At 38.2% G+C, this 12,915-nt stretch overlaps 1 protein-coding gene across 1 annotated transcript; it reads right to left on the bottom strand.

Annotated features, from left to right (window-relative positions):
• Positions 1-3,688: 3,688 nt before the first annotated feature.
• On the bottom strand, positions 3,689-5,230 carry LOC140152025 (uncharacterized). Its single transcript, XM_072174326.1, has one exon. The coding sequence runs from the start codon at positions 5,228-5,230 to the stop codon at positions 3,689-3,691; it is 1,542 nt and encodes a 513-aa protein (XP_072030427.1).
• Between the last annotated feature and the right edge of the window lie 7,685 nt (positions 5,231-12,915).

Here is a 12,915-nt window from a genome sequence, read left to right as displayed (position 1 = left end):
AGTATGAAAGTTTTTTATTTGACTTACCTTCAATGTTTAGGTCGTCATGACATGATTGATTAAAATACATTTTAATGCTAAATAGTCCACTCTTTCACTTGATTTAACACCCGATACTCTAAATAACTGCAATGAATGGTTATACTTGTGTTGGATTTCAACTACCGGTAAATGATTATCTACTCAGCACTTCCAAGATTTCATTGCCAACGGTAGATTTTTCGGGTCAACGATTTGTTAAACAGAATCGACCTCACCATATGCATGAACCCCATTATCATTACCACGGAGCATTGTTCAGTTCAATTCTATCCAAATGGATAGATATATCAGTATATATACATGTATATATAGGTCTTCAGCCTTACAATAAAAACTTAAAGGAATATTAACCTAAGACACGACATAATTATTCATTAATATTTATTCAATTCTATAAGTGACCCCAAAATCTGGGTAATTGGTTTTATACTTAGATCAAAATTATTTTATTCGAAAGTTCGTCGTAATAACTCGACCAAGAAACTAGGTATCAGACAAGCTATACGTTTTGTTTGTTTTCTGTCAGAACTGCGTCGTGATAATATGTCTGTACCAAATAGTCACCAAAATGTGCAATATCAAAGATCTTCTAGAATTCTGTAGTGCAATACAGAGAGCATGTTTTAGGCGAGTTACAATATGGGCGAGTTAGGTAAAGGCGAGTTAAAAAGGCGAGTTACCCCCCACAGAGTCAGGCTATTTTTAGATATTCCCATGGGTAACACTATGAAGTCCCGGTGGCGAGTTACAGTAACACTATGAAGTCCCGGTGGCGAGTTACAGTAACACTATGAAGTCCCGGTGGCGAGTTACAGTAACACTATGAAGTCCCGGTGGCGAGTTACAGTAACACTATGAAGTCCCGGTGGCGAGTTACAGTAACACTATGAAGTCCCGGTGGCGAGTTACAGTAACACTATGAAATCCTGGTGGCGAGTTACAGTAACACTATGATGAAGTCCCAACAGTGAGTTGATGGAATATTCATCGAGACTTTTATGTTTTGAATTGATAATTTGGTACGGCTAATGTTTGTGGATACATTGCCACCAAGAAAGTTAAAAAGTCGTGTGTTTTTAAAACAAAAGATATTTTAAATGCTTGGGAAAAGAAGATGAAACCAGCAAAGTTTTCTTGCACATGCATGCATGCAGACACATAGCTTATCTGGTTGTATAACAACCTTGACCATGCACAGCAGGAGCCCAGTGTGATATTTTCTGAAAATAACCATGTGTTTCTCAAACCACATGTCATCAGTGGCTGCAATGTATTCTGGGGTTACATTTAAACAACTTCTGAAGTATAATTATGGAACTGACATGAGTCAAAGAATACAAGTATCAATTTTTTTAAATAATCAGTTTTTGAATTTTGACCAAAACTGCATTTTTGGTTCAAAATTTTGGACTTTCCGGAAATTCACAACTCGCCACATGGACTTTCCGGAAATTCACAACTCGCCATGTGGACCTTCTGGAAATTCACAACTCGCCGCGTAGACTTTCCGGAAATTCACAACTCGCCGCATGGACTTTCCGGAAATTCACAACTCGCCGCATGGACTTTCCGGAAATTCACAACTCGCCGCATGGACTTTCCGGAAAACACTGCAGGGGGTAACTCGCCATTTTAACTCGCCTTTTTCTAACTCGCCTATTTTTTAACTCGCCAATAACCTGTTCTCTGCAATACACACTCTTTTCATGTTCCCTCACCAGTGTGGAAACGACCTTGTGCATAAAAAATAGTCCGGAAATCCAGTGTGAGATTTGCGGGAGTATTTCAGGGGCTATCGTGCACCCTCGAAAATCAACTTCTATTCGACGTCTGCAGATCAGAAAAAATGCGTACTTCAACGATAAGCTATGTTAAAAAAATTCAAAAAATGTCCCAGGGGTCAAATTTCATACAATTTCCAAACATATTCCTCTGATCATAACGAATCAGAAAAATTAGTTTTTGCGACATACCGTTCCTGAGTTATAAGCAAAAAAGTCAGGTCAGTTTTGTTGGCTACACTGTGCAAGTGCTCCGATTTCAATAAAATGATCTCAAATTGTTCAAGTAAAATTAAGTCAAATAAGTAATAGTTCCCACCATCTAGGATTTTTCGTTACCTGGAAACATCACAACATAGGTCATGGTTAATAGGCCCTATAGGCTGCAAGGGGGTTGCCCTTTATTGTTGGATTTTGGCAATAACGGTAAAAACTATTCCTTATTTGACTTAATCTTACATGACGAATAATATGATACCATTTTCATTGAAATCGGAACACTTTCGAAAGCAATTACACGATTGCCAAGCAATTCTGCAAGGCATTCTGTCAACTACTGGAAAGAAAGTGGTGAAAATGTAATTTCCATGTTATTTTAATTTACTTCGCGCAACCGCATTTGTACACGGCTCACACAAAATAGCCACTGAATCCTCATTAATGGTCACACGCAGGGTATTTTACAGTTGTAAGAGGGTAAGATATTGATTCGGCTATCAACTAAATTATTTTGACCAAGTACCTCATAATTTTTAATCGAGTGGCATTTTTCAAACTGTATACTTTATTTTGATACACCCTGTATCCTGCATATACGTCTTGCTGTTGAGAGCTGTGATGACTACCTAGATATCAAAAGTTTTCTCATAGTCAGCGGATTCAAGACACAGTGACTGTGTATATTCACCAGCCTTTTCAATAATTGGTTGTGTGATGTGCCCCGAGTAATAATTTGATTATTTATCTTTGTTTACAATTTAGACTTATTGTGTAAGGGGGAGAATCCCCTCTTGTGCATCAAGTTGATCAAAACCAAGTTGAATCATATCTAATTTTGGTTTGTTTGGGAATCCCCACTTCTCTGGAATATTCACTGTATTGTATAATTGGATTGTGAAATGGATATGACATCATATTGGAAAACCCCAGGAAGTGATGTAATGAGAAAGGTTAATATTGAACAGATCTTTATTCTCAAACAGCTAAATTAGCTCACCTTTTGGTAGCTTTCTGTCTGCAATTCGCTAGACTTTCTTCAGCCCCAATAAACACGTGGGGGCGCTGTTGGGTGTGCTATTGAGACTCAGCACCGTCAGACGGTGCAGGACGTCTCAATAGCGAGGTGTAAACTGCTGGTAGGTAGTACCGGCCGCCGTCCCTGTTCAAACTACTCCTGCTCTGTCTGATGTGAGCCGCTTCCCGGACTCCTCTGCCCACCCATGAAGGGTCTGTATCCAGGATTTTAGCATCCGTTGTAGGAATAGAGTGACCGGTTTTCTTGGCGTGTTCCGCTACAGGGGAGGGCTCCCGCCTATGCTCCGAAGCTCTGATGCCTAGGGGGCGCTTGGTCTCGCCGATATAAGCAGCATTGCAATTCTGGCACTGGATATTGTACACAGTATGGCACTTTTCAGTCTTGTTGATTTTGTCCTTTGGTGATACTAGGAATTGCCGAAGAGTATTTCTTGGCTTAAAATGCACTTGTATACCGCGTTTGCACAGAATGCGGCGGAGTCCTTCAGACGCTCCCCTAACATAGGGAAGGGTGATGGAACCCTTGGAAACAGCAGTAGTTGAAGGTTGACGGTTAGGAGGATTGTGTGTATTTGCAACTGCGAAATGTGACCGTTTGTAGCCACACACACCTAGCGCTTTCTGGATCTTTTCAAACTCCAGGACTTTATCTCTTCTTCTGTGACTAATGACTCTGCTCTATGAACCAATGTTCTGATGACCCCCAACTTATGTTGAAGTGGGTGGTGCGAATCCATGAGCAGATACTGGTCGGTGTGTGTGGGCTTGCGGTAGATGGTAATTTTAGTAGAGCCAGTGTCCTTTCTGTGAATAAGGGTGTCGAGCATAGGAAGCTGATGGTTTTCCTCCCCTTCCATAGTGAACTTGATGGTGGGCGAAATATTGTTGATGTGGGTGGTGAATTCGTCGATATATTCCTCGCGAATTACAACGAAAGTATCATCGACGTAACGGGCCCAGAAGGATGGTACGTGGGGAGCAGTATCTAGTGCGCGGACCTCAAACCATTCCATGAAAATGTTGGATGCGAGCGGCGAGACCGGAGATCCCATCGCGAAACCTTCTCTTTGTTGGTAGATTTTGCCCAATCCCATCATGTATGTGGAGGTGGCGCAAAACGTAAGAAGTTCCATAACATCATCAACAGACAGTGTAGTGCGATCAGGGAGGGTGACGTCTTCCTCCAATCTCCTCCTGATAACGCGGAGGGCATCCGGAACTGGGGTGTTAGTAAACAGTCCGGTAAGTGCAATAATGTCCGCAACAAATTTTGCCACTTGGTAAGTGACCGACCCAATTGACGAGACGATGGGGCGCAGAGGGCACAATGGTTTGTGTACCTTCGGTAAGCCATAAAAGCGAGGCACAGTATCAGACGAGGGCATGAGAAGGTAGTATTGAGCCTTCGTAATACGATCACTATCACAAAGTCTTTTCAAGATCCCTCTTAATTGTTCTTTGTACTTCCTAGTGGGGTCTCGCTTGAGAAGGGTATAAGTGTTAGCATCGCTCAACAGATCATCAACTTTTTGCTTATAGTCTGTGGTATTAAGGACAACTGTACACCGGCCTTTGTCACTGGGTAATATAGTAACACTCTCATCAGTACGGAGATCTTTCATGGCTTTTCTTTCACCAGGGGTCAAGTTACTTTTGGGTGCATGACTAGACCCTATGACTTTCACAGCCTCGGCTCTGACTTGGTCTTTTTCAGTCTTATCAGTAAGCTTATTACATGCCAGTTCAACACCAGTGATCAAATCAATGGTGGGGATAGATGTGGGGGAAACAGCATAGTTCATACCTTTAGCTAACAGGCTCTTTTCGTCGTCATTCAACTCACGATCCGACTTATTTACCACCCAACGTTCTAGTTGTTGACTCAACGTGGTATCTAACACAGGCGATGACTTTTCCCGTAGCCGATCATATTTGTTTACTTGACGCATCTTGCACTTCCGGTGTTCCGATTCACGCGACCTTTCCACTACTTCCGCCAATCTATTGGCCAAATCGCGCGAAACTTGAGATCTAATTGTTGTTTCCAACTCCTCACACTGGCGTTTAATCACTCCTAACGTAAAAACAGTCTGCCTGATCCTCTCCCCTAGAAGTTTTGATTCAGTCTTTCTCAAGATGTTAGACGCTTCCATCCCTTTTACCGATGATTTCAATTTTATACTAGGGGGGGTCAGTCCTGTGCTCCGGCATCTCAATAGATAACACAGATGATTTTTTCCACCGAGCAGATTTCCTCGCCGATCTTTCCCAACAGCGCGCTTTGTGTAGGAAAAACTTTCCATAATCATGTTCCACACGTTTAAACAAATGTTCTTGCTGCGGTAAATCCATATTGAACAGATCTTTATTCTCAAACAGCTAAATTAGCTCACCTTTTGGTAGCTTTCTGTCTGCAATTCGCTAGACTTTCTTCAGCCCCAATAAACACGTGGGGGCGCTGTTGGGTGTGCTATTGAGACTCAGCACCGTCAGACGGTGCAGGACGTCTCAATAGCGAGAAATAGAGAAAGGTTAATGTTATAATTTTTCTTGGGAAATTCCCGATTAAATCAATATATAATGTGAAGGTAGTAATTCGCTATTAATATTATGGGATTTTCCAGTGCTTGGTATATAAGCAAATGTAAACATAATTTTTCACAGTTACCAGTGTTGTTGTGGACTAGTTAATGGGCTAACAGTCCATTTCCTTCAAAGAAAGGAAATTGCGAGCCAGAAATTAATTTAGAAATCAATTTCCTTTTACCTGCCAGTAATGTCGGTGAAGATCTAGTTTACGTCAAAGTGCGTACCTCGTCCACGAAAGGAATATACTCTTCTTGCTGAAGTCTGGTTTGTGAAACAACACATCTGTTAATATAAGTGGAAACGGGGGACAACTGCAATGCAGTTCTGTTTTCCAAAACAAATTGTGTAAAAGGTGAAAATAGCTCCATTTTGGAGATAGTCAACTGTGCGAGGATTTTATGAAAGGATATAAAAGTTTTCAGTGGACTTCGCTAAACAGTGATCTTCGCAGGACAAGTGAATCAGGATACATCAAGAACATTGATACATCAAAGATACATCAAGAACTTTACAATCTACAACAAGAAGAAGGCTGCTGGATAAGTACAATTACTAAAGAGTGTCATACTTAACTGATCGTAACTATGTATTTGTGTTCTCTCACAAAATTATTGTGAAATCATACTTAACTTTTGATTAAAAGATATAAATATTGTTAACTTAATTAAACAGTGTGTTTTGTTGTGCATTCAAAAGTGAATTTGGGAAATGTGTTTTTGGCCTGGACGGGAAAAGCCGCCAACCATGCAATAAATTGAATTGATTCGTAAGTCTTCCTTTTGACCGTGCAATGAACGAATACCTTGCCATTTCTTGTTATGTCTGACCATATCTGGCTATGCCTAATAATTAAGTATGGCTTTTTTCTTTATGCTGTTGTTGTTGTGGTTGTTGTTACTGCATGGTCATTTTTTTGGTCATGTCCTTGGGTCATGCATATAGCAAGGCCTTACGAGGAACATGGAATAATCAGGCTCAAAGGTCTAATATGACAAGCTAGTTTATTAAAACCTTTTATATACCCTTGACCCTCATATACCCTTTAACCTGACATTTCCGTTTTCTATAATACGAAGGTCACTCAAAAAGTTCTACCTGTTGGGTCATAACTTTTGTTTTGTTAAAGCTAGCTACTTGAAAATTTGCATACATATAGTTCGTAATGTCACCTATAAGTGGTGAAAAACCCATGTCAAGACCATTTTCAAATTTTTGTTGGTGACCTGAAAACCACATAAGATATGGTTCACCGGAAACGGTCAAAATATGTGAAATATTTACAAAGGCGTCTCAAGTACAGTGTGTTGACGATCCCATAATTATTTATACATTAAAAACTGTATAAAAACACAAGAATATTCATTAAGTTATATGTACTGGTTAAAAGGTTGCAATAAACTGAAAATGATGGACATTAATATGCACAAAACTAATAGAACAAATAGCCAGTGTAATTAAATTAGTATGGATGACCCAGTTTTGGAAGATATTGACTTTAATAAAACATAGTGTAAAATGGTGGCATTATGTCGCTTTCTTTGGAATAAAATATCACAACAGATCACAAAGGGAATTAGGGGGCAGTCACTATTTACGCCAGAGGGGGGGATGGAGGATTGAAGGGGGGAACACGAAAAAAATTCTATTATGATTGGGGGGAACACAAATTATATTTATTCCATTTGGGGGGAACATGAATTTTTCCCCCATTATATTAAAAAAAAATTTTTAAAAACCACTGTAAAACAGGAAAAGCAGAGTGACAGAGCGGTAGTACATGTTGATATTAAAGCATATGTGCATATTCACTACTTTATTTAATCTTTTGACAGCCTTGGTGTGGCATGACATGTTTTCTTGGATTACATGTAACATAAAATACAATGTACAAACAAGGCTGATTCACTACTGATTTTTACAGTGAAAGTCAAAATTGTTCCCAGGTTTGTGAAAGTGCAGGCTACAGGGCCTCGTTCTTTTAATGTGTAAAATGTGCAAATACTTGCAATGTACGTGCATGTTAGGTGCTACGCAATTATCACCATGGCCCCGCAGCCAGCACTTTCACCACAAGCTTCGAAACAAATTTGAAAGTATTTTCATTTTTGCTTTTGCTACAAATACAGATGTTGTTATTACTATTCTACACCTACAAAACAGCACAGTACACTCTTTCAAAACCATTAAAGTACAAAATACAAAATGTATGTGCAAATCTGAAAGCAGACGGAGAAAAAAGTCTTACAGCCTGACTAACCCAGGAAAATATTAATCATATACAAAAGTATCAATGTACTAACCCACAATTCTAAACTCTTTTCTTGAATGAAAAATGTGTATTATTGATATGATCCAAAAGTAAATTGAATTTTTAACCAGTATATGAAGACAAATGTACTCAAATCATACATTTTTGGAAAGGGCAAGAGTGTTAGACTCAATTTCCGTCATCAAATTTCACACAAACCAATGATTTTTCCAATTAGGCCAAATTAAAAAAATGTTTGTCTCAAAGCCCCCGCGCGCATATAGCAAATGGACACGCATTCGATATCCCACAAATCCAAGTTTTCTTTTTAATTTTCTTAATTTTATTTTACAAACATCCCGAAAATACTGAAAATTTACCCAAACGTTTTGCCTTTTGACATTAATTGAAAAAACATTTAAAAAAATCTTTAAAAAAAACAAACAATAAAGTTTTTGAAAAATAGGTGGGGTTTGAGACAAACAATTAATTTAAGTTGGCCTTAATAGGCCAAAAAGAAGCAAAATTTAAATTGATTTATCAACAAATCTTGACAGTTTTCATCAATATCTTGAAAACTAACCATTTTTGTGGTGGAAAAAAGTCCCTGATCCTAGACAATTGCTTTATAATAAAGATGATTATGACCATTTTTTAAATAGCAATTTTTACCCAAGTAGGCCTATGATGTTATAGCCTTTATAGGATGTCACAAAAATTGTTAACTATTTTTATAACCTTTCTCAATTGCTACTTGAGTCTGTATCTGAGGCTGAGCTTTCTGAATCTGAACTTTCTGAATCTGAGCATGATTCATGTTCATTTTGTTTAATTGTCGAAGCAAAGTAGTTTGTCAATGTGTTGACTTTTTTCCCCTTTGTTTTTGTGAGTCTTTTTTCTTCTCTAAGTCTACAATCCATTCATCGACTTGCACAAGTGCATTTCATTATTTTAAAAGAGAGACAATAAAAGTACAAAGTAAAAATACATGAAGACCGTAGTATTGTTTTTTTGTTAGGGAGGGGGAACCTGAATTTTTTCCCTGATCGATGGGGGAACCTGAATTTTTTCTGAAGCCAACAGGGGAACATAAAAAATTTGAGGGAAAAGTTGGAAAATCCTCCATCCCCCCCCCTGGCGTAAATAGTGACCGCCCCCTTAAATTTACTTTTTTTGACTGAGAAATGTGTTATAGAAGCTTTAACTTTTGTTGTTGTTTTTTTTATCTGAAAGTGCAGCTAGAAAAGTCACGCTGTAGGGATGGACACTATGCTGATTGTCATTACCTGAGATGTTACAAGATTTCCCTCCAAAAATTGGAATTCTGGGTAATTTCTGTCCATCAAAATTTTAGACAAATGTTTTGGACTGTAAGGTGTATATTCATTCAAAATTTATATCGTTATTAATATGATTTTTTTTGGAAGTTCGTACATTGGCTGCACGCATGTTTGCAAGTGCAATATCCAAAGATGCGTCACCGTTTCCGGTGTACCATATGTTACTGTGTTTTTCAGGTCACCTACACAAATCTGAAAATGATCTTGACCAGGGGCGTAGCCAGCTTTCTTGGTCAGGGGGGGCAAAATAAAATTTTGGGGGCACAGACGAAAAAAATTGCAGTTGCATCATACAATACATAGAGACTGTATGTCTTCGAGCTTCCCGAAAAGGGCCTTATTGGGATAATGTACGCACGTAGCACGAAAAAAATGGTATTTTACACTATTTTCGCCCATTGTCCGGCTAAAAAAGGGCCTTATTGTTACAATTTGCGCGCGTAGCGCGGAAAATTTTGTATTTTACACTATTTTGGCCCTGAATTTTGCTAGAAAAGGGCTCCTTGCCCTTTTCTTTTCCTTTGCCCTCCTGATTTTCTCTCTCATTTTTTTGTCAGAGGGCACTTTTTCTTTCATTTTTTGTCAGGGGGGGCACTCTGCCCCACCTGCCCCCCGCTGGCTACGCTACTGATCTTGACATGATGTTTTCACCACCTGTAGGTGACATTACGAACTATGTGTATACAAATTTTCAAGTAGCTACCTTTAACAAAACAAAAGTTAGGACCTAACAGGTAGAACTTTTTGAATGACCCTCGTATGTTTGTGTTTGGTGGGTAATGGAGCTAGGCATGTTAAATTATCTATTTTCATTTTGTAAACAGTAAAGTAAACATCAAGTAAACAGGGTACTATTTATTATGATAATGGGGTTTGTTTCTTGTTGTTCGAATAATATACACGATGGCGACTTCCTTGGCATCCAACACCAAACTCTGTTTAGTTTATTTAGACAAATAGCATACACATGTGAACAATAGGCCTACTCATTTTCCAATGAGCCTGCAAAACTCAAATATCGCTATTCAAATATTGCTTAGAGCAATCGATACAGCCAGCCGTATTTGCATATCAATACCGAGGAAAGTGGGTTCGGGAAGAGAAGTAGAGAATCTATTCTCATCTTCTCTGGTTCGATGCACCCAAGGTGAATCAATGGGTGCTTCCTATATCTTAAGATATATTTGTCTCAGCATAGCGCCACCATGAGCTTATTGCAATTGCGTTTAGGTGTAGTCTCCGGTCAGACTTTATGAGGATGATCACGAACATACTAGGAACGACGAGCGTTAGGACCGACACAAAATGGCTGTGTAGGAGACTAGTTTGGATGTGAACGGCACTATGACGTTCTACCGCACAATGTCGTTATACGTAACCCGTATGGCGTTTGCAGTGAACGCCTCTTCGCAATCTCTCTATTGAGTATTTGGCGTCCCCTTTCTTGTTGAGGAGTATTATGAGGGCATTATTCCAGCTGTCTGGATAGTGTGAGTAGCTTTGTCAGCTCTGCCTTGACTACGTTACATCCTTTAGAATGTTGACAAGGGCTCCATCTTCTCCAAGTACTCTATCTTTTTCATGTCACTGGGAGATTTCAATTTTATTTAAAATTTGGATACGCGTTTCTAACACAATAATGTTGAGAATAAGGGATTCTGATTTCATTTATGACTTGATGAACTTGGCGATTTTTAAAAAAACGAAATGGTTAAAACGCTTCTATCAATGTTGAGCTCTATTTTGCATTTTTAATAAGCAAAATCATTTCACTGAAACTGAATTAAGCCATAGGTAAAAGTTTCCATGACCAAACTACAGTAACATTGATAAAATAGCACTTCTCGTCACCAATACCACCAAATTAGGTAGATTTTCGTAAGTTTCACTTTTTTGATTTTGGTAACTATTTTACCTTCATTTGTCTAATCCATTTCAACTAGGCGAACTACTCATCATTTGCATTTCAACTAGGCGAACTACTCATCATTTGCATTTCAACTAGGCGAACTACTCATCATTTGCATTTCAACTAGGCAAACTACTCATTATTTGCATTTCAACTAGGCGAACTACTCATTATTTGTGACGTGTCATGTCAAAAGGAGACACTTTTGGGCAGGTTATCAATATTGAGGTTTTTACATATCTTAAATATAGAGATATTTTGCTCCACAACGCCGTTTTCCCCAATGAAATCGGACATTCCTAAGCGAAGATATAGAGTTCGTAAGTTATGGTATTATAAAATTGGAAATTGAGATATCGGCTTTTAAATATATTATTGACAATGTTGAGAGCAGGAATTGCCTTGAAAAATGTCTCAAAGAATGCAAGATGCCAGTTATATTCCAGTCTGAAACTATCAGACAATATTTTTAATATTAATAACATCACAAATTCGCAACAAACCCAAATTGTGAAAAAATCACCCCGGATAGATTTTTGGCTATTTCGCCATTTACGATCCTGCCCAAAAGTGTCTCCTTTTGACATGACACGTCACATTTAAATTCCAACGTATGCTAATTTATCCATCATATGTCATTTGAATATGATGCCAGTAAAAGACAAAGTAGACAACATATCAAAAGTTGATGCCTCAGTATGATGACCTATAGCCCTAGAAGTCTCCTTTCAAAACAACATTATGATACTAACTGCATGGTATTAATTTAGCTACTATAATACATTTTGTAAACGATTTATTTTAGCGTTATAGACAGTACAGTTTATAGACTGTACAGATAGTACAGTTTGTAAAGCTGATAGAAAGATAATAGAATAAATTATCTTTTTATATGAGACAAACCTAGTAACAGTAAACAAAAACTTATATGGCAAAAGCACTCTGCAGAGAAATTTTATAATTTGAGTCCATGAGGTGATGAACATTATTTATGTACTTCATAAATTTGCAACAACAAAAAATGAAAATCATTTCATTCCGTAACCTTAGGAATACTCTTTAGTAAAGTTAAAGGAAAGAGGAGTTATTTATTGACAATCTGCAAAACTTAACATGACACACATAAATCTACTTATTTCCATGGGACACTGAGTACCTAATCTCCCGCTTGAGTATGATAGTGAAACGATATAAATGCACACTAATTTGAACTGCTTACCTTTAAAAGCAGTGGAACAACCAAGCAGTCACGCTGTATTTTTTGTTATCATTGATGCAATCATACAATCGGCACCAAAACCAATACATACAACGCCTAAATGTGGAATGTGACTTTTTGCTTAATTCAAATCTCGTGTTTTTCCCCCTGGTGTTTTGTGGCCGTTTGTTTCAGACATATTAACAAATAATTGAGCTAGTATTAAAAACACTGCCATTACAAATGAAATAATAGCAAATATATAGTAAGACATCCCAGGGGATATATCTTCAATCAGATTCCCACCAAGTGAACTGCCTACTCCTCTTCCAACGCCGAATGTTAATGTTGACATTAAACCCTGTAAGGTGGCTTGGTACTGGTCTTCTACAGCATTAGCGAGAAACGCCCCCTGCGACTGGGAGTAAATAGCAATGGCGATCTCTGAAAATATGAACAAAACAAGACATCCGGAGAAAGTCATTCATGTTAGTTTTGCTTATGGTTATTTACATAGAAAAGGCTTTTTTTATTTTGAGTTTAGCCGGCAACAT

The sequence above is a fragment of the Amphiura filiformis genome, chromosome 5, assembly GCF_039555335.1.
Source record: "Amphiura filiformis chromosome 5, Afil_fr2py, whole genome shotgun sequence".
NCBI classification, from domain to species: Eukaryota; Metazoa; Echinodermata; class Ophiuroidea; order Amphilepidida; family Amphiuridae; genus Amphiura; species Amphiura filiformis.
The sequence above is the reverse complement of the archived record's forward strand: the minus strand, read 5'-3'. Positions and strand labels throughout refer to the sequence as shown.